General features: G+C 38.7%; 1 protein-coding gene and 1 pseudogene across 10 annotated transcripts in view; one reads left to right on the top strand and one right to left on the bottom strand.

Annotated features, from left to right (window-relative positions):
• The window catches only part of Nsd1 (nuclear receptor binding SET domain protein 1), a 161,452-nt gene that overhangs the window by 129,368 nt on the left and 5,411 nt on the right, over positions 1–26,673 (top strand). For all 10 annotated transcript variants that reach the window (XM_004632281.3, XM_023716463.1, XM_023716456.1 and 7 more), the window contains 6 exons: positions 2,547–2,752; positions 7,231–7,343; positions 15,029–15,298; positions 17,090–17,206; positions 19,219–19,360; positions 21,694–21,800. In XM_004632281.3, coding sequence (XP_004632338.1) covers positions 2,547–2,752; positions 7,231–7,343; positions 15,029–15,298; positions 17,090–17,206; positions 19,219–19,360; positions 21,694–21,800 — 955 coding nt within the window. The remainder of the gene's footprint in view (positions 1–2,546; positions 2,753–7,230; positions 7,344–15,028; positions 15,299–17,089; positions 17,207–19,218; positions 19,361–21,693; positions 21,801–26,673) is intronic.
• LOC105742357 lies at positions 3,798–4,416 on the bottom strand (annotated as a pseudogene).

Below are 26,673 nucleotides of genomic sequence, written 5' to 3'. Positions count from 1 at the left end.
CACACACACACACACACACACACACACAATAAATGTTAAAAAAGTATGCAGTAGAAATATGCAGCAATAATACATGTATTAATGAAAACAAACCCATAATCTCACAAATAAGAGAGATTAACATTTCCTCACTTTTACTTGTAACTGCCTATCTCCACCAAATAAATGTCTCTGTAATTGATACAATTTTGTATCTTTTTCTTTAAAAAGAAAACTTAAAAATAAAAATTGCACCTTTTTTTTTTTTTAAGTTTTGAGAGAGGGTCTCACTATGTAGTTCAGATTGCCCTGGATTTACTCATTATATGTAGCCCTGGCTGGCGTCAGACTCTCAGTGTTCCTCCTGCTTCAGTGTCCTGAGCACTGAAATTAAGGGAATATGCCACCACAGCCTGAAAAAATTACGTTCTCCCCCCTGTCTACATGGTGTGGGTCTCACTACTAGATTGGACTCTTAATGATTCTCCTGTTTTGTTTTTTTAATTCTCCTATTTACAGCCTCCCAAGAGCTGGGATTACAGGCATGTGCCACCATGCCCAGTCTCAATTGTTGTTTCAGCACACCCCAGGAGCGGGGCCAGCAAGGCAGGCCCGGGGGTCAAACCCCCAAGCCCCTGAGCAGGTGGTTTAATCTGCTGAGCTATTTGGCTGGCCCTAGGAGTGTTTCTTATGTACTACAAAATGGCATGGTATGTCACATCAATTTATTAGATACTCCACCAAGAACTAAAAGGTTCTTGAGGGCTGGCCAGATAGCTCAGTGGACTAAAGCACCTGCTTAGGCAGAGCACAGCTTTTGGGGTTTGATCCCCAGCCTACCATGCCAGCCCTGCCTCCGGGGGGCGCTGAGACTTCCATTGAGACTGGATGTGGTAGAATGCACCTGTAATCCCAGCATTTGGGAGGCTGAAAACAGGAGAATCACTACGAGTCTGATCTACATAGTGAGACCCTGTAGACCCTGTACCAAATACATTAAAAAAAATAAATATATGAAAGATTCTTAAAAATACCCAACACATGCTGGGGAGATGGCTCAGTAGAATAAATGCTTGCCTGGAAAGCGCAAGGGCCTGAGTTCAATCCCCAGTCCCATCTCCCCCCGCTCCAAAAAAAAATACCCAACACAAAGGATGGATAACTGTTGAAGAATTTGGAAATGCTAATTTAATTACCTTAATTTGATTGGTCTTTGTTGCATACATGCATCAAATTTAATGTATACATAGTTACATACATTTATTATGTCAATAAAATATTGGACAAAAGGAACTTTTTGCATATACTTGTTAGTAAATGAGAGAACACTGCTGTACATTGGAGACTTTTCCCTTGTGTGATTACATTTTCTTCCCATCCATAGACATGTATTTTATGCTATATTGTGACTGTTTCATTCCTTTACTGTTCTGTATGAGCTTAAACACATGTAAATATTTTGTTTTTCATGCTGTAACTCTTGCTATTAGGAATTGTTAATGCATTTTCATTGCAGTGTTTTGTTTTCTTTTATGCCCCTGAGATTTCCTGTAATTAGTATTCCAACTCATGCATAGCTCACTGTTCTACCATTTTTTTAGTATTTCTTGGCTGTACACTGTAGCTATTATAGGAAATCTCTGGCGGTAGTTCCAGCTTTAGTCTTCTAAAATGATTGTAATAATTTGTGTATGTATGTTTGGTTTTTTTCATATTTGATGTCATTTTTCAGTACTTGAAACAATTATATTTTATTCCCTAGTATACACTAGCTACTATTGTCATTCCCTGCATGTTGCACAATGATGTTTTTCTAATTTTTTATCTTTATTATTTTTAGTCAACGTTACAGGGATCAATGTTTATATCTAATCATTTCCTTTGAATAGACTCCTTGAATTAAAATATTAAGAGTTTACAGGAGTGCATATAGGAGCATCAATAGATATTTTCACTCTGTAGCTATAAATTTTTATTTTGAGGGGGCCTGCCCCTTAGCTCAGTTCTTTAAGTGGCTGCTTCAACAGAGCAGTCCGGCTCAGGTTGCTGTGGTTTGATCCCCACAACTCAAGCAGCCAAACCTGCCCTGAAGGCATTTGGAGCAAAAAGAAATATTATTTTGATACTGGTTCTTGCTAATCCAAGGCTGGATTTAATCTATTTATTTACTTACTTGGTACAGGATCTTGCTATGCAGCTTGGACTTGTACTGATCCTTCTGTCTTAGCCTCCCCAGTTCTGGGATTACAGCTGTGTGCCATCATGCCTGGTTTTGGTGGCTGGCACAGCGTGCTGGGAGTTCATGGGTTGGTACAGCATACAGCACAGAGATCAAACCCTGGTCTTTGTGCTTGCCAGGCAGGTGCTTAGACTGACTTACTATTTCTCTAACACACAAGGCTCACTTGAAATATATGAGCTTATTGCCTCAGCTTCTCATAGTGCACAGATTACATGGATGAAGCACCATGTCTGGCACATTGCTATATTTTATTCCTATGCTAGGCTATTTTCCCAGTGTTTTACAGCCTTGTACAGATTTGTTACCTTGTTTTTACCTTTCTTAGGTGGTGGCCGGCTGAGATCTGCCATCCTCGAGCTATTCCTTCCAACATTGATAAAATGCGACATGATGTAGGCGAGTTTCCTGTCCTCTTCTTTGGATCTAATGATTATCTATGGACTCATCAGGCTCGAGTCTTTCCTTACATGGAGGGGGATGTGAGCAGTAAGGATAAGATGGGCAAAGGAGTGGATGGAACATATAAAAAAGGTAACTTTATCTGATTTATTTTTCAGGCCACCACATACCTCTGTTGCCCTACCTGCTGTGGTTAAAATTCATGTGATCCTCCAGTTATCCCTATTTTCTGACCTCAGACAGGGGTGAGGGTAAAGATAACAGATTTTACATGGCAAATGACTCACATAACTAGCTTTTGAACCTAATCTTTTACTTAACTATACAGTTTCTGTGAGGGAGTTTCTTCCTTCCCTTTTCTTTGGTGTGTGTGGGGTTCTTAAAAGTTTTGTTTTCTTAGCATTACATCAAATAATAGAGTTCTATGGGCTGGTGAGATGGCTCAGTGGTCTAAAAGCATCTACTTAGAACAAGCTTAGCAAAGCACAGGGACCACGGTTCAATCCCCCAGCACCACATGCCAGCCAGTCCCACCCCCTGGTGGGCTGAGCTGGCCACACACACACACACACACACACACAAATAAATAAATAAATAAAAACAAATAATAGAGTTCTAGAACTTTTTTATACAATTAATCACTTTGCTAGGCAAGGGCTCAAATGTAGAAAATTTGCATTTGCTCCAGAGAGAGAGAGAGAGAGAGAGAGAGAGAGAGAGAGAGAGAGAGTGAGTTGGTATCAGGAATCGAACTCAAGACCTTGCACTTGCCAGACAGGTGCTTATGCCCCTGATCTGTATCACTGACCCTGTTTGTTTGGTTTTTGAGAAAGGGCCTTTCTATGCAGTTCAAACTGGCCTTGAATTCATAATGTATCCGAGGTGGATCTTGAACCCATGGCAATTCTCTTTTCTCAGTGTGCTCAATGCTTCGATTATAGGCATGTGCTGGGATTACCATGTCTGCTGTTGTTTTTATTTTATTTTTTTAACACCCTTCCCCCACTGTTTTTATTTTTATTTTCTATTTTCTATTTTTTCCGTTGTTTTTAAATATATGGTTTTGGGGAAGAATATTTACAAAAATTGTAAGATCAAATAAAATTATAGGAAATTAAGGGTTGGGTGTTTTTTTTTTTTTTTAGAATGCTTTTCTGAGCAAGATCCCAACAGTGTTTTATTTTTTCTTCTCAACATCCTGCCCTGAGGCTTCCTTGGCTCTCTTCACCCAGATGCCAAAGAGCCGGGCGTTTGCGTGGATCATGTGCAGACTGGCAAATGCCCTGAAATTCTTTTCTTCCTCTGTGGTGACCCTGGCCTTCTCCTTCTTGTAGACATTCCTGATGGGCATCACAGGTCCTGTCAGCTGGGTGGCCAATTTGAGTTCTTAAGCAGAGCTGGCTCCCTTTTTGGAGGCCGATGGCTTCCTGGGGAAGAGGATGAGTTTGGAGCGGTGCTCTTTCAGCCGCTGCACGTTGGCCTGCAGGGACTTGGTGAATTTGTTCCACCCCCTTGTGTCCCCCGAGATGCCAGTGGTCTGGACCACCTTCTTATGAATACCGGCTACCCACAGCTCCTCCAGACTGAAGCCCCTGCTGACTTGGACGTTGGTGTGGTATTGCACCGTGGGACAGCGCACGATGGGCTGGATGGGTCCTGACGTGGGGCGCTTTTGCCTGCCGGACCTTGTGCCTGTGAATCTTCCAAGCTGGCTGATTGAACCACATAGCCACACGCTGCTGCTTGTCCTTGTGGAAGTGGGCCTTCAGAATCATGCCATTCCAGCTGGGCACCATGACTGCCTCTTAGTGCGTGGATTGGCGGAACCAAAAGGCGGGAATTAGGTTTTTGTGACTTGTTCTAGGAGGGAAGTTAGGAAGGATACAGAGGCCTAAGAGCATGTTCCCTTGCCATCAGCAAAGCTACTATTACCCCTTAACCTGGTAGTTGAGTGTACGTCAGGCATTGGCACTTGTTTTTGCCAGCTCAGCCTGCATGTGGTGCTGAGGATCATCAAACCATGGTTCTCTTCGCCTTCCTAAGTTTGCCTAAGCAGACACTTTAGACCGCTGAGCAGTCTCACCAGCCCCCATTGGCACTTTTTAAAAACATATAATGGGAAAAGCTCTGAGAACTCAGTGGATTGCTAAAAACCACAGAGCACATAGTTGATAGTCCGTTAATGGTTAATTTGCTTTTTGCAGCCTTGAATGGTAGTGTATTTCTTACTGTTTGAAAACATTTGTATATTAAAGTTTAAGATTTTGTCTGCATGCTGAAATAGGGATTTTTAACAAATGAAACTTTTGGTGAGGTGATTCAAAATTTCAAGTGGGTGAAAGATCCTTATCTGGAAATGGGAATGATCTTTTTCAGGAACAAGTGAAACAACAGTTGTGTCTTTCTGGGGCCGGGGAGATGGCTCAGTGGAATAAGCGCTTCCTCGGCAAGTGCAAGGGCCTGAGTTCAATCCCCACTTCTGTCATAAATAAATACATAAATAAATAAATTGTATCTTTCTCACATTATTTAGTTATTACAGTGGTCCCTGAGTTAATCCATTTTCCATGTGGTTTCTGTTCAAAGACATGGACTATTCATATTTATTATAAGTGACATAGTTTTATATATATATATATATTTAAATATATATTGATAAATAGACTGTCAGTATTACTGTAGGAGATTAGGTCTTGACTCATATAATCTTATATATTTAGCAACCACATGATCAGCATCTTGGCCACTACCAATGCTGGAGGAGAATACAAGACAGCCATGAGTTTGAACCTGCTGAACTTTTTCATTTCTGTACCTAATTCAGGGAGTGGCTAATTGCCTGTTAGGAACTTGTTTTTGTCTAGTACTGGGAAATCAATCCAGGGCTTACCACTTGCTGGAAAAGAGCTATACCACTATCTATTCTCTCTCTCTCTCTCTCTCTCGCTCTAATTCAGTCAGGCTTCAAGTTGACTGTGTAGCTCAGGCTGGCTTCGGAATTTTTTTAACAGTTTTTCTCCTTCACCCTCTCACATGCTGGGATTATATACATATGCCATGATATTTGGCTTAGAGAAAATTTCTAACCTGGGTTGTTGGAGTTCAGAATTCATATTCTTTATTTTCTGCTGTGATGGAGACATCCTTAAATGTATCTGGAAAACTCAACTTGAATCTAATATGCTGAGTTGAATCTAATATGCAGCCTACTATTATTTGGTTTAGTTTAAACAGGGATAAGGGAACACTGGGCTGGCTGCCTGAAAAAAGAGGTAAGTTACATGTTAAGGACAAAGTTTAGAAACCTTGTTCTGTCATAAGAGTGTCCTGACTGTTAGAAGTTAAGAGACTGCATCTGAGAAGATCACTGAGATGGATGAAGATGAGACTATAGTGGAGTTTTCACATTACAGAGAGGATGCTAGGCACTGGGTGGGCATGAAGAGATAGGCAAGATAGGGAATGCTGAAGAATAGCATGACAGAATGATGAATTTTTGGACATTGTCACAAATTATGTGTAATAGACACAGCTTGGTAAATAGTGACAATGAACAGGAGATGAGTAAGGCAGAGTCCTTTGAAAATTCACAGAGCATTCAGAAAGCAACCATGAAATAAAAAAGGAAAGGGATAACTAGAATTTTGAACCCGGATAAAGAATAATGAATTAGCATTTTGTCTTATGTAGAGAACAAAGTCAAGTCTTACCAGATTTTTTTTGATTTTTCAGATACTATGCCACTTTAAGGGTATGAAACCATAGGATTTGAAGTAAATTAGATATGAGGGGGCCAGCGAGATAGCTCAGTGGTCTTAAAGCACCTGCTTAGGCAACTGCAGGGGAAAAAAAAAGACACAAAGGTCTATGTATAATTAGAACCTATAGTGAATATTTTAAAGGATGAGTATTAGAAGAGTAGTATGGGTACTCTAAAGAATATACAAAGGGAGATAATTTGAATGCCTTCCAAAAATTGCAAGAGTGCCACCTAGGGCAATTGGGAGTAAAAGTGTTTTTGAAAACAGGAGATTAAACACTGAATAAAGAAGTAGGTAGACTTACATAGCTGCGTGTGCTGATGCACTCCTGTAGTTCCAGTATTTGGGCTGAGGCAGGAGGATTACAGGGTATTTGAGGCCAGCCTTGGCTATAATAGTGAGTTGAAAGCCAGCCTGTACTACCAAAAAAAAAAAAAAGGAGCTAGGCTTAAGCCCAACGACTTTGCTAAACAAATGAAATCTGTTTTGTTTGTTTTTGTTGTGTCAAGGATCAACTCGAGGTTCTTACATATGCTAGGCAAATACTTCAGTGGTTTCATCCTAATCCTGAAGTCTATTAGGTGATGATTCTTCATGTCATTAACCTGTACTTTGTGTTCCTTTTTTTTTTTCCATCTCAAAGTGGTAATTTGTAGTGTACCATTTCAAAATGGTCTGAGTACTCTGGGATCTTTTAAATCTGTCTGTTGTACATATTACTGTTTTTGTGTTGTATTGGTTGCTTTTTGTCTGAAATAATAGACTTTACCTAATGTAATGAAGCAGAAATGCAAAATAATCCCATCTATATAGAGATTTTTAAGTAACTTGTGCCTTGTGTTTTCTTAGCTCTTCAGGAAGCTGCAGCAAGATTTGAGGAGTTAAAGGCACAAAAAGAGCTAAGACAGCTGCAGGAAGATAGAAAAAATGACAAGAAGCCACCACCTTATAAACATATAAAGGTGAGAAAATTTGAGACACTGTCTCTGGGAGGGAAACTGTACAGCTTTCATTTCTCCCTATTCTGCTCAGAATTAGAAGCATAAGCACAGGTCCTCTGAGACAGAGTTAGGACCTTAAAAGAGGGAAAAAAACAGTATTAGAATACCATTTCTACCATATTATGTTCACTTCCAGAAGTCAGCTGAGCATTGAAACTTTTTTTCCTGTTGACCTTGAAAAATTGTCTCATGTAAAAAGGTTAAGTTGTTGCAGTAAACATTTTCATGTTGTATGGGACCAAAAGGAAAGGCCATGATGAAAAGTGATAAAATGGTCCTGAAAGATTGTGAAAAATATACATGGTAAATCTGTTTGGTAATGACTGATGCTGAATATATTTTAGGTGACACGAGTGGAAGGACAGTCTGGGCTACTCAAAAAAAAAAGTTATGTTCATGTAGTTCTGGTGTCAGGTAACCATAGTGTAGGTATTTCAAAGTAGCACATCAACCATATTGAGCGTAGGGAATGAGGAACCAATTGTCCCTTAGTAATCTCATTTCAGGATTTACATGCCAACTCCTACTGTGTCCTTTTTTTCCCATTATCCCCATACTGAGGATTGAGCCTAGATAGGCAAGTACTCTAAATGAACTACATTTTTGGCCCTTTTGTGTTTTGAGACACGGCATCTCTAATTTCCCAAGGCTGGCCTTGATCATCTTGATACTATTACTTCCTTCATCCTTCTGGGTAGCTGGAATTATAGGTGTGTACCATACTCCCAGCTTCTGTTTTTTCCATAATTTTTCAGGAAAATATCTATAAAGACTTGACAAATTCCTTCATCAGCTAGATCCTGTAGAGTGCCCATTATGTTAGGCTTGTGAGCTAGTAATTTTTTTTTTTTTTTTTTAACATCTTAAAAAGTTTTTTTAGGGCCAGGGATATATTTTAGTGACATAACCACCTGCCTGGCGAGCACTAAGGTCTCAGGTTGAATTCCCAGTACAAAAAAAAAAAAAAAAAAGAAAGTAAGAAAGAAAGAAAAAGAAAAGAAAAGAAAAGAAAAAAAAAAAAAAAAAATTGATATGGTGGGGTAGTGCAGCACCTTAACACAGGCACATCATCAGCCATTTTATTTTATTTTATTTTATTTTACTATATTTTAATTTGCGTTACAGTTTTGCTAAGTTTACTTGTCTGGCATTGAGTTGGTCATCCTCCTGCATTACCATTGTTGAGTTATGGTTCTGACATATTTTAACCACTTAAAGGTTTACCACAAATGTCACTTGGGCAGTGCATTTGCTTACATTTTGACTATTCCAAGCATTGCTTCAGTGTCATTTCAGCCAGTTGATTCTTGTATTGAATAAATTTGATAAAATTGTTGTATACTTATTTCTTATTGCCTTACAGAAAACCAAAACAATCCTAGTTTTGATCATCCTTATTTAAATAATTGAACTCATAATAATTGGTTGGAAGGAAAAGAATATTACATGACATGAAGATTATGTACAACTTTTAGTATCTATAAATAATGTTCTGAGCCACAGAGATAGCTCAGTGGTCTAAGCACCTGCCTAGGAAAGCACTAGGACCTGGGTTCAATCCCTGGTACCACATGCCATATCGGCCACCAAGACCAGGTGTGTTGGTGCACGCCTATAATCCCAGCACTGGGGAGCCTGAAACAGGAGAATCACTATTAGTCCGAGCTATGTAATGAGACCCTGTACCAAATGCTTAAAAAATTTTAGAAAAGAAATAATGTTGTATTGGAACATAGTCATCCTGTTATATTTTTATACATTTTCTTCGGCTACTTTCATACCACAGTGGCTGAATTGTGTTATACATGTCAGAAATCAGACTTACCTGCATAGCCTGAATTTAACTCTTTAGCTCTTTAGAGAAAGAGCTTGTAATCTCTTGATCTTTAGTATGTTTACACAAAACTGTATAGCTATATGTTTGTTTATGTTGTTGTAACTAGCATTTAGAAATGGTCAGCATACACCCTGGTTATGCTTCCCCCTCGCAAACTATGTGTCAGAGAAGAAAAATGACTTAGTCTTACCACAGGGTGGGTTTTCTACTATGGCCTAAGTAGATTACCTACAACCCTTACGCCTCACCCCAGCATCCCATGCCCTCCTCCCTCTCATCTGAACCTGGTGACACCTGCCCCCAGGATCATCTTCCTTGAGGCCCAGGAACCCAGCACAGAGCCCACCCTCAGAACCACAGAGTAACACCTCGGCCCACTAGGTTGCCCCTCAGCCCAGACGTGTCTGGGGTTGAAGCCCAGTGCTATGCACACATCTGATCACTTGGCAACCCTCTCAGCTTTTCTCCCTTACCACCGGTCTTTCAGAAAGCAAACTGTTCAAATGGTGGTCTGCTGCCACCACCACCTCCTTCTGCTCCCCATTTTTCTCTCCTTCCTCCCCCTCCTTACCATATTACCAGCAATATTTATTTTTAACAATGTGATTTTCCTTTTTGGTTTTTGCTTTTTTCCTTGTGATGTGTTAGGCAAGAAATTTGAGATTAGGAATAGGTTCAATTACTTGTTAGGATTGAATGATTTAATGTATATGAAGTGTGCTTTAAATAAATATATGGTGAATGCTCAAATTTTTTAAATTTGCTGAATGCAGTGGTCCATACTTGTAACATCAGCACTTGGGTGGCCGAGACAGAAGAATAGCCTTAAATTCAAGGCCAGCCTGGGCTACATCAGGTGATCTTGTCTCAAAAGGAAGTAAAATGGGGCTGGGGAGATTGGTTGGTGGTCTAAGCACCTGCCTGGCAAGTGCAAGGACCCAAGTTTGATTTCCAGTACCTGTTCCAGATGTCGTGCCAGCCTTTGAAACTGGGCATAGTGGCTCATGCCTGTAATCCTTATGCTGGGGAGGCTGAGACAGGAGAATCACTACAAGTCTGAACTGTATAGCAAGACCATGTATCAAACAAACGAATAAATACATTTTCTTAAAAAGGAAGTGTTATAAATTTTTAAAATTAGTTACAGCCAGGCCTGGGTTCAGGTGGTACATTCCTGTAATCCCAGCACTCAGGAGGCTAAGACTGGAGGATCACCATGAGTTTAGGCTAGTCTCAGCTATTTAACAAGTTTAACACCAGCCTGGGTAGCTCTGATTTGATTTGAATATTTCCACTATCTTGAACTACTGGTAGTATGTGTATGGCTGTCCCATCCAGCAGTTTGTACCACTTTTTCTGGGGTCTTTGATTAGGGTAATACAAATAAAGTTTTTGATTTAGCAACCAGATATTACAGTTTCTTAAGGAAAATGTATTTTTAAAAAATTACTGTTTTGTGATTTAGCAGCTTTAAATGTATATTATATACACCAGGAATAGGATAGTTACAAGATATTCTTTTCAAAATTTATAGAATTTTTAAACTTCGTGAATATAAATGAATTTTTTTAATGAAATAAATTTTTAAATTACTGTTTTTTAAAATTGTTATGAGTACTATTAATATTTATATTTGGGCAGCAATCAAATTCCAGTGACTAGATTTGATATATTTATAGGTATATATTTGATATACTTGTTATTAATAAGTAAAATGATTAATAAAGATTATTAGAACTATTGTACTACCAGTAGTTTAAGCCACCCAATAGGACAGTCGTGCATCTTACCACTGGCAGTTCAAGCTAATGGGTCAGTCCCCTTCAAATGTTCCCCCTTATTTTGAATACATTTATCCCATGATCCTTGTTACTTTGTGAAGCAGTCTTAGAAGTCCTTTTTAGTGAGGATGTTTAGGAGGTATAATAAAAAATCCAGTGAGTGCTGCTGTTGTATGTCATCTGGTGGAAACGCAGGGAGATAAACACGTTTTCTAGTTCATTCACCAGATCTGATTCCATGCAACTTCCAGGTTTTCCCTAATGTCAACATGACCATTAAAGACAACTGTTTTTGAATCGATTCAGGACATCAAAGCAACTACAATAGTATAACAAAGGACTCAGAATGAGGAGTTCCAGAACTTCTTCACAATGTGGCAAGAATGGTGGGAAAAGTATGTTTTAAAAAAGGTGGAATGTTTCAAGGGAGATTAGGGACAATGTATATTTTAGTGTAACAAACTTTTAAATTCTTAAATTTTAAAAATTCATGTGTCATATCATGTACATATGTAGAGAGATTAAAAGTAAGGGGAAATACCTTGAGGATGCAGAGATCAGGTAAAGAACTCATAGTCACAATAGACACACCAGTTCCCTATTTAATACCTGTAGTCATGGGTAACTGAACTCAGCTATTGTCTTCTGTTTCCTCAGAACTTGCCCGACTCACTAGGTTTGTGGCTTCCACTTGCTTGTGGTGAGTGTAATTTCTCCACTAATAAAATCTACAGTTTTAACCCATATTTTGAGGAGTCTAGGGACAGATTTGTCAGTGAGAGTAATGTCCTTTTTAGTTCTAGAATAAGCTTGTCCAACTGCAGGGCATTAATCACATTTGGCCCGAGAAAGCCGGATGTATAGCTCCACAAGATAGTAAAGAAAACTTTATTTTATGATTTTTAGTGATATGTTTCATTAGTGCTGGAAAATGTATTTCATAGGCAAGAAAAGAATGATATAGGGCTGGAGAGATGGCTCAGTGGTCTAAAGCACCTACTTGAAACAAGCTTGGCAAAGCACAGGGACCGCGGTTCAATCCTCCAGCACCACATGCCAGCCAGCCCCGCACCCTGGTGGGCTGAGCTGGCCACACACACACACACACACACACACACACAATAAATAAATGTAATAAATAAAAATAAATAAATAAATAAATTTTAAAAAAAGAATGCTATAAGGGAGGAGGACATGGTGCTAGAACTGCCTCATGAGCCTATTACACAGTCAAATAGAAATCTGTATATGCTCTTGTACAAGTTGGGGAATAAAATCTAGTAGTTACTATTAATAGTACTTCAACCTACCTATACATGTGTATGTGAAGATAGGTGTTTATTGTTATCAAGCAGACATGTAAGTATTCTCATTTAATTATCAAACTTGAATTTGTTGAACCAAGAATGATTATACATAGTTGTAATCCCACCATTTGACAAACAGGCAGAAACTTGAGTTCAGTCTGGTCTATGCAGTTACAATATTTCAAAAACAGAAAATTTAAAAAATCAACCTACCTACCTACCTACCTTCAAACCAATGAAGGAAGGAAGGTAGGTAGGTAGGTAGGTTGATTTTATTGATTATATACACTAATAGCAATCTTCCTGCCTCGGTCTCCTGACTGTTGGAATTACCTTCGTGTTCCACCATATCTGACTACTTTATTTATGGGTACTGGGTACTAAATCCAGGGCATCACATTCTAGGCAAATGCTCTCCCACTGAGTCATATCCCTAGTCAAATAATAGTCCTCTTAGGTTGACTAGAATTTATAATCTAGAATGTGTGGTATGACGAATAATTATAAGGTGACATAACAAAGAAATTATGATATTTATCATGTTTAAGAGGCTATTTATTAGGAGGGCCAGGGAGATGGCTCAGTAGAATAAGCGCTTCCCTGGCAAGCACAAAGGTCTGAGTTCAATCCCTGGTTCTGCAAAAAAAAAAAGAAAAAGATGCTATTGGGTTTTGTGATAGCATACACATTATTAGAATATTCTTTAAAGTAAATTTATCGGCTGGGGGGATGGCTCAGTAGAATAAGTGCTTCCCTGGCAAGTGCAAGGGCCTGAGTTCAATTCCCAGTTCTAGAAATCAATCAGTCAGTGAATCAATCAATCGGGGCCAGGGAGATGCCTCAGTAGAAGAAGCACCACCAAAAGTAGAAGAAGTTCCACCAAAAGAAAAGTAAATTTATCTAAAATCCACAATTTCTAATCAAATTTTATTTATGTGCTGTCTTTTGAAGACTTAACTTTTTTCTCACAGCAGTGACAGTGCGCCCATTTTTTTCTTTGTAGTATTTCTAAAGTCTTCTGAAAAAATCACATGAATAAGAAAAGAGTAGTGTTGGTATCTTTTTTTTTTTTTTTTTAAATATATTTTGTATAGGGTCTCACTACATAGCTTGGACTCTTTAGTGATCCTCCTGATTTCAGCCTCCCCAGCGCTGGGATTACAGGTGTGAGCCATAACACCCAGTCTTGGTAGCTAGCTTAGCACACCTGGGGTTGGGGCCAGTGCAGCATGTGGTTCTGGGAATTGAACTCAGTCCCTGCGCTTGCCTAAGCAGGCTGCTGAGGTATCTCACTGATAGTGTTAGTATCTTTGACCTTGAGTTTTATATCATTAGATTTTCACTGCTCTTCAGTGTTAGTCCTGCTACTGCATAAATGATATGAATGGTATAGTTATGGTTCTTCTAAAAGATTTCAAGGTATGATGATAGATATTAAAATCCATCTTCACAAATAGGATCCCAAATTACCCAAGGATATTTTTATGCTATTACAAGATTTGCATTTAAGAATAGTAGATATTCAGATGGATGTGATATTGTATGCCTGTCATTTCAGCATTTGGGAAGGAGGCTAAGGCAGCAGGATAATAATTTTGAGCATGGCCTGTGTTACTTGGCAACTTACACTCTGTCTCAAAAAAAAAAAAAAAGATAAGCTGGAGATGTAGCTCTGTGCAAAAGCCCCAGTGGTTTGTTTTTTTAAATGGTTATTTTGTATGTTAACTAAAGTGTTGAGGCAAGGGAGATAGCTCAAGCTCGGTGGCATAAACTCCTGCCTGGCAAGCGCAAGGTCCTGAATTCGATCCCTGTAACCTAAATAAATAGTGTTGCCACCATGTGGCAGTAACAAAAACCTGTTGCTCTATTTACTTGTCCTACTAACTGAAATTTATTCTTTTCTAGGTTTTTAAATATTTTGTGAGCCAGCCACCATTATAGGTAGTATATGCCTATAATCCCAGCACTCAGGATGCTGAGACAGGAGGATCACTATGTTCAAGGCCAGCTTGGACTATATAGCAAAACCTTGTCTCAACATAAGCAAAACAATATTGGTGAAATTCACCCTTTTGGGGAGGGAGGGCTTCCCTACTCTAGGCACTGTCTCTAGTGCTGAGCAGCATTATATCCCATCCTTTTTATCCTTTAGGCAGGGTTTTACTGAATTGCTTGGGCTGATCTTCAATTTATGATCTTCCTGCTTCAGCTTCCCAAGTAGCTGGGATTCCCAAGTAGCTGGGATTCCCAAGTAGCTTCAGCTTCCCAAGTGCTTTGATGTTCAGTTGAGATTCATATGTTATATATCATGTCAGGATTTATTTTTAGTGAATCTGCCTAAATCTTTTATTTAAAAAAAAAATTTTATTAGTACAGGGTGTATAGGGTCTCACTATGTAGATCAGACTCACAGTGATTCTCCTGTTTGCAGCCTTCCAAGTGCTGGGGTTATAGGCAGGCACCACCATGCCTAGTCTGAATTGCCATCTCAGCGTGCCTCGGGCAGGGCCGGCATAGCATGCCAGGGATCGAACCTTGGCGACTGTGCTCTGCCTGAGCAGGTGTGTTAGTCCGCTGAGCTATCTGCCAGCCCTCTCTCCTTAAATCTTGATTGAGATTATGTAAAATGGGACATAATGCACCCCCCCCCAAAATTCGCATATTACAGGTCCTGACTTGTCTTAAGTTGCCTGATGTACAATATTGTATGCTGTTTTCCAGGTGAACCGTCCTATTGGCAGGGTACAGATCTTCACTGCAGACTTATCAGAAATTCCCCGTTGCAACTGTAAAGCTACTGATGAAAACCCTTGTGGGATAGACTCTGAGTGCATCAATCGCATGCTGCTATATGAGTGTCACCCGACAGTATGTCCTGCTGGAGGCCGCTGTCAAAATCAGTGTTTCAGCAAGCGCCAGTATCCAGAGGTTGAAATTTTCCGCACATTGCAGAGGGGCTGGGGTCTAAGGACAAAATCAGATATTAAAAAGGTGATGAAAACTCTTCTTCATTATCAAATTATTTTCATTCTATAAAATTATTTAGTTCTTGATAAATATGAGAATGTTCGTCATAGAGGGAGGGCTTAATTTTAGTGTTTTATCATCTCATTCGTTCTGTTTAGATGATAAAGAATGGCTTTCTTCTCTATGTACTTATCTTTTTCACTATGCAGAATGGAAAAACAAAATCTCAGACTGTCACATTATCTTTTGTAAAAAGTCTTGTAAAGAGGAGATGATAAGCACACAGTAAAGAGGTGTTAGTCTTTTTTTTTTTTTTTTTTTAAGGGAGGAAAAGGTTCATTTAGCTAACAGTTTGTAGAGGTTTCAGTCCATAATCAGCTGGCTCCAAGGCAGGTTTTCATAGTAGAGAGACAATAGTTCATGGTGGCAGAAGACAACTTGAACAACAAGAGCAAAAGAGGAAAGAAAGCATTAGTAATTTTTTTTTTTTTTAAATATTTTATTTAGGGGCTGGAGAGATGGCTCAGTGGTCTAAAGCACCTACTTGGAACAGGCTTGGCAAAGCACAGGGACCGCGGTTCAATCCCCCAGCACCACATGCCAGCCAGCCCTGCCCCCTGGTGGGCTGAGCTGGCCACACTCTCTCTCTCTCTCTCTCTCTCTCTCTCTCTCTCTCTCTCTCTCTCTCTCAAATAAATAAAAAAAATTAAAATAAATAAATAAATAAATAAATATTTTATTTATGTGTGTGTGTGGCCAGCTCAGCCCACCAGGGGGCGGGGCTGGCTGGCATGTGGTGCTGGGGGATTGAACCGCGGTCCCTGTGCTTTGCTAAGCTTGTTCTAAGTAGGTGCTTTAGACCACTGAGCCATCTCACCAGCCCCCAGTAATTTTTTGATAAAATATTATAGTGGGGTAAAAACAGTCGGGTTCATACAATATGAAGGGAAAGAGAGGTTTCTTCCAATGGAAAAGCATTGAAATCTTCAAGTAGAACTTTCCGAGCTTTATAAGTTTTTGACAATATTATACAGTTTTAGTGTAATATGAATTGTATTTGACATTTTAATAAAATAAGTTTTATTCTGCCTACAACTTCTGAAGAATTTAGTTGATGTTTCTTTTTTGAAAAGACAGTAAATTACATAGGCTTGTTTAGTTACTTGCCAAGTAATCATTACATATTCAGAGTTTGGACATTGTGGTAGATGCAATGATTAAGATGGGATATATGGGTCCTGCTTTCATGAAATTTACATTTAGAGGTAGAGAGAGACAGAAAAAAAAAATCACTCTATGTTTTAGTCCAGTGCTCTGAGGTCATGTGATACAGAACCTGAAAGTAAGTAGTTTTGCTTTGAGAATGTATTCAGACTTTGAAGATGAGTGCTTGTTGGCTTGGGCAAGGCAGAGTATAGTATATCAAGGACAGTAGTGTGAACTGCAGTAGGGTATTAGGTGGGGTGAGCTCCAAGGAAGATGAACATACTTTTTTTTTTTTAAGATGAACATGCTTTAAGGAAATTGACTTTCTTACACTTGAACTTGGTTCTATATTGACTGTTACCTCCTTTATGAGGAAGCTACAGTTTACTTCAAGTATTCTATTCTGGTAGATCCATAGTGCCCAGTTTCTTTTTCTGCTGGTGTCTATGGTAAAGGATAATTTTCACTAGTAAATAGTTGAGGCATCATAAATTAACTAATTGCATGTAGATAAATTGATTTAGAGAACCACGTATCTTCATTAGTTTCTAAATCCATGTAAATATCTATGTGCTTTTCTCATTAAGTCTGGAATTTTTCTTGTTTTAGGGTGAATTTGTGAATGAATATGTGGGTGAACTAATAGATGAAGAAGAATGCAGAGCCCGAATCCGTTATGCCCAAGAACATGATATCACTAATTTCTATATGCTCACCTTAGATAAAGTAAGTTAATGGATCATGTTGCCACTGAGTTAATATGGTGAATTTTGTATTATCTCCACTAGTGTTTGTAGGTATAATATGTAAATTGTACACTTGGCCTGAGTCATTTTTTTTCCATGTTTATGGGAATTATTTGATATGGGTTCTAGATTGTCCAAGCATGTTTCTGACCAAAATCAATAAAGCTGCCTTTACTTTTTTTTTTTACTCCCACTTTAGTGCTGGAGATTGAATCCAGGGTCTTTGTACTGAGCATTCAGCAATCTGGGAGCCTGTGACAGAAGGATCATAAAATTGTGGCCAGCTTACAGTCTGATCCTACCTCAGAATAATAAATTGTACAAGGATTGGGAATGGACCTTAATGCAAAGCCTCAGCATTCAGTGCCCACTCTCCCCTAGCCCATGTAAAAAGAAGCTTAAGTCATTGTGACAGTTGTAAGAATTTTCTCATGAGTTTCATTTTTTGATACCTAGAATTCTGCATTTGCATTTATTTTAAATTTCAGCTGGGGATATAGCTCAATGGCTTAAGTGCCTGCCTGGCAAGCGCAAGTTCCATGTTGGATCCCTGGTACCAAAAATAAATAAATTTCAATACTCTAGTGTTTATTTTCTTTGTACTTGCACTTTAAGTTACACTAATTTCATTGTACATTTTTGGTTTTTTTGAGACAGGTTCTCACTATGTAGTTCAGACTAACCTTCAACTCACTTTTTAATTTTTTTATTTTTATTTTTGGCAGAACCGGGGATTGAACTCAGGCCCTTGCATTTGCCAGGAAAGCGCTTATTCCACTGAGCCATCTCCCCGGTCCCTCAACTCACTTTTTAGTCCAAGCTAAATCAGGGCCTGAAATCAGGGCACTCTTCCTGCTGCAACTTCCTACATGCTGGAATTACAGATGTGTATAACTTTTTTCTGTCTTTAATATCTTTTTTCTAGTATTCGTTTTTTTCTGTCTTATTGTATTTGGTACAGGGTCTCACTACGCAGCTTGCACTTGTAGTGATCCTCCTATTTTCTGCCTCCCCAGCATGTGTCACCACACCTGGTCTCTGGCCAGCTCAGCACACTCAGGGGCAGGGCTGGCATGACATGTGGTTCTCGGGATTGAATCCTGGTCCCTGCGCTTGCCTAAGCAGGTGCTTAGTCTACTGAGCTATCTCAGCAGCCTGCTAGTAGTTGTTTTACTTAAGTTGTACTTTTATGATGAATGAGATCTGTGCATCTAGATATTTTCACTATAGTTTAGGAAAAGAAATTGGTATCTATGTGTACGTGTGTGTAATTATTCACGCAGGGTCTTAGCATGTAGTCGGACTTGTTTGTACTCACTGTGTAGCCCAGGCTGGCCTGGAAATTGAAGTGATCCTCCTATCTCTGCCTCCTGAGTGCTAGGATTATAGGCCATATCACCTGGTTTTGTATCAGTATTAAAATCTCATTGGATTTCTTTGTTTTGTTGGTTGATTTTTGAAGTTGCAAGGGGGTTGGTTCTTGGAATTGAACACAGGGCCTTCAAACTGAACTACATTCCCACTTTTTTTATTTTGAAGTAGGGTCTTCCTAAATTTTGTAGGAAATACTTGAACTTTCATTGTTGTTGCCTCAGCCCCTCAGAATACTAGAGCTACATGGATGTGCTATCGTACCCAGCTGTGTACCTGTTTTGAGAACGTAAGAATGGGGAGCTTGCTGCTTCCAAAGGCATTCATACTTAAATGTAGGTGTATATCATGAGAGTTCTCTGGTGGACTTAGTACAATTCAGATTACTGAGCCCTATCACACAATTTCTGCTTTAGAATATCTGAAGCACAACCCAAGAATTTGTATTTCTAATAACCTTCCAGAGATAGGTAGTTGTTGCTGTTGGTCCATGTGCTACACTTTCAGAACCACAACTTTGGAAGGTTCAAAGTTTTATTAAAGTTACTTCTATTAAAGTAACTTTACTCAGTAACAGAAGTTGCAGGAAGTCTGACAAACATCTTTATCTTGGAATTCTAGGACCGAATCATTGATGCTGGTCCCAAAGGAAACTATGCTCGGTTTATGAATCATTGCTGCCAGCCCAACTGTGAAACACAGAAGTGGTCTGTGAATGGAGATACCCGTGTTGGACTTTTTGCTCTGAGTGACATTAAAGCAGGTAAGAGTTAATGAGAGATTCTGGAACTTGAATTATTGATTCTCTCACCAAAAATTCACACATGTCCTGCAATCAAAAATGAAGATTCTGGGCTGGCCAAATAGCTCAGCGGATTAAAGCACCTGCAAGCAGGTGCAGGGGTTGTAGGTTTGATCCCTGGCCTGCCCTGCCAGTGCCACCCCCAGGGCATGCTGAGAGGTGATTGAGACTGAGCATGGTGGCATGTGCCTGTAATCCCAGCTCTTGGGAGGCTGTAAAACAGGTGGATCAGGATCACTCAGAGTCTTATTTAGTAGTGAGACCCAGAACACCCTGTAGACCCTTCCCTAAAATACAAAAAAAAAGAAGATTCCAAATTCCTAAGCATACCTAAAGGCTTGCGAATTGATACTTGGTCATAGTGACAAAATAGGTATAAAATTTATGCTTTTTTCTCCCCAATACTGAGGATTAAAAATGAGGACTAAAAAAAAAAAAAAGGACTTTTCACAAAACCACAACCCCAACCCTCTTTCTTTCTTTATTTTTTAAATTTTGAGACAAGCTCTCTCTAGGGGCCGGAGAGATGGCTCAGTGGAATAAGTGCTTCCCTGGCAAGTGCAAGGGCCCGAGTTCAATCCTCGGTTCCACAAAAAAAAAAAAAAAAAAAAAAAAAAACCAGCTCTCTATACTGCACAGATAGGACTTAAGTTTGTTATCCTCCTCCCTCCGTTTCCCATAATGGTGAGATTACAAACATGTACTACCAGATGGGTAAAAATGTATACTTTATCCATTTTTTAAGATTTACAATTTTAATATATTAAGTACACTCACAGTGTTGTACATCTATTATCCCCCACCCAAATGTGAAACTCTTATCTTCTCCAACTAACACTCTGCTCTTGCGTTCATTATTTTATGTCTGAATTTGACTACTAACTTCATATAAACAGAATCATACAGTACACTGGTACTGTTCACAACCTTAAGAGACCTCTATGATTTTTGGAAAAGATGGTCACGTTTGTGTGGGGAAAGATGGCTAGAGTTGTGTTTGTCACCAAATGCAGGCTTTGCAAACAAAACTGTGGAATGCTTCTGTTTGTAAACCAAAGCATTAGTGAATATCACTTTATGTTTGTCTGTTTGTGACTTTTATTTCCCCAAGATGGTATATTCAAGTTTGAACATGGGTAGTTTTAGGGGAGTACATTCTTAGATCTTTTAATTTTGATATGAACTCATCACAGATTGCTCTACCTTTGAAATTCCCACCTCTCCAGGTCTCCCCTGGGACTTTCTCTTCCATAGTTGACTTATTCTGGTTTTTCCCTCTATACAAACCCAAAATTTACCTTTAGCTCAAATTAAAAAATAAATTTTTCTGGGCTGGGAATATAGCCCCACTGCATAGCACCTGTCTGGCAAGTGTGAGGTCCTGCATTCAGTTCTAGGTTCAGTCAGATGTTCAGTAGTCTTGTAGGCTTTTCACAATTTTCAAGGTTTTGACAATTCTTAAATTTAAAAAAACAGCCATACTCACTAGTCCCTCTTTTTCTTCTTCATCTTTTTTTTTTTTTTTTTTTTTTGTTTAGCAATTTGCTTTATGTAAAGTACTAAATGATTCAGGTAACAGTACTTAAGCATGACTATGTGCTATAGTTTGCTCACGTACTTGGTACTTTTTAAGTGTTAGCTGGTTTTGGTTTTTGAGGCAGTTACACTATATACCCAAGGCTGGCTTTAAGAGCGTATAGTGGTCTTCCTACCTCAGCTTTCTAGTGCTGGGATTATAGGAATGAGCCACCAGCCTCAGCTGTTACTATCTTTGTTTGGTACTAGGAATTGAATCTGTGCATTTATAAAGTGGGCTTCTTAGCATTCAGATCATTCAACTAGGTTGTGGCATAACGTGATGTGTTTACTCTGTCCTAACACTCTTTAGTATTATTGTTTTTCCCATGAAAGCTGCTGGGTAAGGTATGCTCACCTGGGAGCTGTTAGCAGGTTTTCTTCATACTTGTATTACAAGTACTTGAAACACTCATACAGAATGCGTGTGTGTGTGTGTGTGTGTTTGATTTGGTTTTAACATATTTTGGAGGGTTGCTAAATAAATGAGAAAAATAATACCTCTATAGTAGGGTTATTTTGAATATTACTATTAAGCTATTGAAGCTCCATATAAATACCTGATAGTTACATGGTTGAACTATTAATTTGGGATTGGAGTTAATATGTTCTATTTCTTTCTAAAACTATTCTTTCAGAAGTTAATATCCTTTGTTATTAATGAGGAAGTAATGTCATTAAAACCGTAGATATTAATATTTTCATGGTCTCTTATGCAGGCACTGAACTTACTTTCAATTACAACCTAGAATGTCTTGGGAATGGAAAAACTGTTTGCAAATGTGGAGCTCCAAACTGCAGTGGCTTCTTGGGTGTCAGACCAAAGGTATTACCTTCTAGACTTTTACATTGGGAACAATGATGTGGTTTTCTTTTTTTCAATGTTAGAGCTGGATCTTTATTTTAACACAGCATTCTTTTAGCCAGGTGTGGTAGTGCACGCTTGCTATCCCAGAAACTTGGGAGGTTGAGGCAAGAGGATCACCATGAGTTTGAGGCCACCCTGGGCTACATAGTGAATTAAAGGCCAGCCTGTACTGTATAGCAAGACCCTGTCTCCAAAAAAAAGGGAAAAGAAAATATCTCTTTAAAATAATATCAAATTGGTGTGGTTTTGTTATTCAGAGGAAGATTTTGGTGTACTCCTGAAGTGTTCAGTCTTTAATTTTGCTAAAAAAAAAAAAAAAAAAAAAATTTGTAAATTAGTAACTATAAATGGGTTACTTCTCACAGCTTCATTGGTCTCAGTTTATGTTACATCTCTTCAGGTGCTTTTAAGGTCATAAGTATGTTTGTATATCTTTTTTCTGTTTGTAAATATCTATAGCTGACTTTAAGATTCTTAATATCACAGTATGATACTTTAAAAAATCAGTACCTGCCCATGGGGGAAAATAAATGAAAAGGGAGGATACTGCTCCTAGCATTGTAACAAAGTATAACCATTATTGGGTCTCCCTGTTTTCGTGTTTTTAATACAGGGTCTCACTATACAGATCAGACTTGTAGTGATCCTCTTGTTTTCAGCCTCCTCCTAAGCACTGGGATTACAGGCACGTTCCACTTTGCCCAGTCTCATTCCATGTCTCAGTGCCCCAGCACTTGGCACGGCATGCACTGGTCCCTGTACCTGCCTAAGCAGCACTTTAGTCTGCTGAGGTATCCAGCTGGCTCTCTCTGGTTTTCTTTTCTTTTTTTCTTTTTTTTTTTTTTTTTTCAAAAAAAAGAAAAAGAAAAAGGTCTCACCATGTAATTTAGGCAAGCTTTGAACTCACTGTATAACCCAGGTTGGCTTCAGACTTGTGGCAATCCTCCTGCCTCAGCCTCCCAAGAGCTGGGATTACAGTCTAGCACCACCTCATCTGGCCTTCCTGGTTTTCTTATATGGAGTTTAGCTTATGAATTCTATTTAACTGTTAGATAAATTTATACACCTTTATTTTGCTTTTCTTTAGTGTTACATAAAAACTTTGTATGGTGGATGTGGTGGTGCCTGTGTATAATCTCAGCACTTTGGAGACTGAGGTGTGATGACAACTGAGTTCAAAGCCAGCCTGAACTACACAGTCAGACCTTGTCTCTAAAACAAAACAGAACAAAAGCTTTCCATTGTGTAGTCCTCTTAAACATGATTTTTAGTGGTAAGATTTTTTAAAAATTTTATTGAGAAACTGCAATGAGACAGTTTTCAAAACCGATTAATAGGACAGTTTCAATAATTAATACATTGCATATTGTTATCTTCTTAGTGGTTATTCATAGTGCAAGATGCATACATAATATCCTGTCCAAATACTATTAGTACAAATCTTCTCATTGAATTAAGAGAAAGTAGCTATATATCTATCCTATTTATTTGTATAAAGAGATATAAAATGGCCCTTCCTTTGTATCCTCTTTTTTGGTTTAGTTTTGTTAGAGATGGGTATTCCATTGCCATTTAAATATTGTAGGTGCGTGAATTCAGTTTTCTTTTTTTTTTTTTTTTGGCGGAACCAGGGATTGAACTCAGGCCCTTGTGCTTGCCAGGGAAGCGCTTATACCACTGAGCCATCTCCCCAGTCAGGTGTGTGAATTCAGCAAAATAATCCAATATAGTCCAGTATTCCATAATAGTAGTGGGTTATCCATAGGACTAGCAGTGTCAGAAGTTGTTGACTTAGTGGTAAGATTTTTTTATGAAAAGTACTGACCATAAATTAGGTACCTCTGGGTGTTTCAGGATTTCTCTACCGTAGGTAATGTGCATTGAATTTAGGTTTAATGTTGATAGAAAGTGGGGCTGGCTGCGGTGGAACATGCCTATAATCTTAGGACTGGAGGGGCTGAGGCAGAGACATCCTCACAAGTTCAAGGCCAGACTAAATTACAAAGCAGGGGGCTGGTGAGGTGGCTCAGTGGTCTAAAGCACCTACTTAGAACAAGCTAAGGTAAGCAAAGCACAGGGACCGCGGTTCAATCCCCCAGCACCACATGACAGCCAGCCCCATCCCCTGGTGGGCTGAGCTGGCCACACACACACAAAACAAATAAACAAACAAACAAACAAATAAATAAATAAATAAATGTTTTTAAAAAAGATTATGTAAAACATTAAAAAAAATAAATTACAAAGCAGGACTTTGTCCTTTAAAAAAAATGGCTGGCCAGATAGCTCAGCTGATTAAAGCACCTACTTAGGCAGACTCAGAGACTGGAGTTCGATCCCCAGCATGCAGTGCCAGCCCACCTCTGGGCTGTGCTGAGACAGTGATTGAGATTGGGCGTGGTGGCGCACACCTGGAATCCCAGCATTTGGGAGGCTGAAAACAGGAGGATCACTGTGACTTTGATCTGTGTAGGGAGACCCTGTAGACCCTATACTAAATACATTAAAAAAAATAAACGAACAGATAACTCTTAATTGGGTATTTCCTGTTTTGTATTTTGTCTCTTAATCTCAACATTATAGTGACAGTTAAATATAAAATAACCAAGTATTGTATTTTTTCATTAATTTGGCCCGGGGAGATGGCTCAGTGGAATAAGCGCTTCCCTGGCAAGCGCAAGGACCTGAGTTCAGTCCCCGGTTCTACAAACAAACAAAACAAACAAACATTAATTTTTAAAAGACAATATAACAGGAACAATATAATCGACAATTTCATTCAATTTATTGACTTTGTATGGTAGATCTTTTTTTTTTTTTTTTTTTGGTATGGTATGGTATATCCTAAAATATTTAAATACATAACACAGAGTGCGGAGATGGCAATTGTGCACCAATATCTGGATATAGCTACAATCTGGACAACAGTATCTAGTCTCATTTCGAATTTTGCATCATCTTTTCTTTTTTTCTTTGTTTTTAGGACAGGGTGTACAGGGTCTCACTGCATAGATCGGACTTGTGATCTGCCTGTTTACAGCCTCCCAAGAGCTGGGATTACAGGCGCATACCACCATGCCCAGTCTCAATTGCTGTCTCAATGTGCCCCAGGGGTGGGGCTGGCAGGGCAGGCCCGGGGATTGAACCCATGGTCCCTGTGTCTACCTAAGTAGGCACTTTAATCCATTGAGCTATTTGGCTGGCCCTCATTATCTTTCTTTGAACATGCTTTGCACTGCCATGTTGGCCTTTCTTTACTTTTGTTCTGTGAGTGGTATGATTGCAGTAAAATGTCTCCCCAAGGATATAGCTTAGCTCCCTGCCTGACAAATTCAAGGTCCTGAGTTCAAGTCCTGGTTCCAAAAATAAACATAATGGTGAAAATATTCATGATGGACATCCTGGTCAGCATTTTGTTGTCCCATAATTTGTAATCACTTGTCTTGTTAGACTTAATCTAAATTTTAATCAACTTGTTGAACTCTCCTGTGTTGATTAAATATCAGATGACTTCCATACTGTGTGATCCACAAAGTACATAAATAGCTTTTAATAATATTTTTGTGAGGTAGCTCACTTAGTACTCCTCTCTCACGAGATATTCCTGTTCCCCATTTCTTTCTTTTTTTAAAAAAAAAATTTATTTATTCGTGTGTGTGTGTGTCCAGCTCAGCCCACCAGGGGGCGGCCCTGGCTGGCATGTGGTGCTGGGGGATTGAACCATGGTCCCTTTGCTTTGCTAAGCTTGTTCTAAGTAGGTGCTTTAGACCACTGAGCCATCTCACCAGCCCCTGTTCCCCATTTCTTAGTCCCTAATAAACCTTTTCTTTAAAAGAAAAACTATATATTTTATAATATATATAAATACATATTTTGTCTTCATATTTTGATTATAGGATAGTTTGCTAGATATTGGTCAACTCAGTTCATGCCATCTTGTAGAATATTAACTATTGGAATTTTTTTACTTTTTCTTTCAAATTCTGTTATTTCTGTATCATGAATAGTTTATAATGAGGAAACCTCTTTTTTGTTTTTCCATTTTATTACATAGACTTTTCCTCTCTGATATGCTAACTATTAAATTTTTTTTTTTCTTTTGTAGCTCTTGGCATTTCCCTTGTATTTAGTCTTAATGTCCCAGATGTGTCAAATTTGTGTTGTAAAAGAACAGTGGGTGGGTGGGGGAGAAAGAAAAAAATTTACTACTGTGTTCAGAGAAGTAACAAAACTCAAACTGCTAGTGTACTTATGATGAGTTTTTATAGATTGTAGCACAGAAGCATACGTTAACTTTCAGAAAATAAACACAAATTAGTAAAAGAAAGTAAGCAGTACTATTTGATTTCAATAGAAACAAACCAGTGGCAAATAAAATGTTAAATTTAAAGGTATGCAAAAATAGTCAATATAAGATAAACTTATGTACAAGTGCACACAAAAACTGGTTGAAAAGACGACTGAGCAACACTTAGGAATGTTGATATATATCCATGTACTGTCTGAGTGACTTCAGATAAATTTTTAAGTGGTTAAGAACTGAAAATGTACATTAGCATAGAAACTAGAGTAAGCAAGTACTTGAAAATAGAAAGTAGAGGAAGCAAGTCATGATGGTACACACCTACCATCCCTGAACTCTGAGAGGCTCAAGCAGGAGTATCAAAAGTTTAAGCCTAGCCTGGACAACTTAGCAAGAGACCTTGTCTATAAAACAGGGCTGGGTATGTAGCTCAGTGTGAAGACCCTAATTTAATCCTAGTACAATAAAAGATAAACAATTTTGAGCAATAAAATATGAAAAATGAAGAATACCCAGTAAGACACTTTT

The sequence above is a fragment of the Octodon degus genome, unplaced genomic scaffold (assembly GCF_000260255.1).
Source record: "Octodon degus isolate 3935 unplaced genomic scaffold, OctDeg1.0 scaffold00048, whole genome shotgun sequence".
NCBI classification, from domain to species: Eukaryota; Metazoa; Chordata; class Mammalia; order Rodentia; family Octodontidae; genus Octodon; species Octodon degus.
Note: the sequence above shows the minus strand (reverse complement) of the source record. Positions and strands in the feature narration are given on the sequence as shown.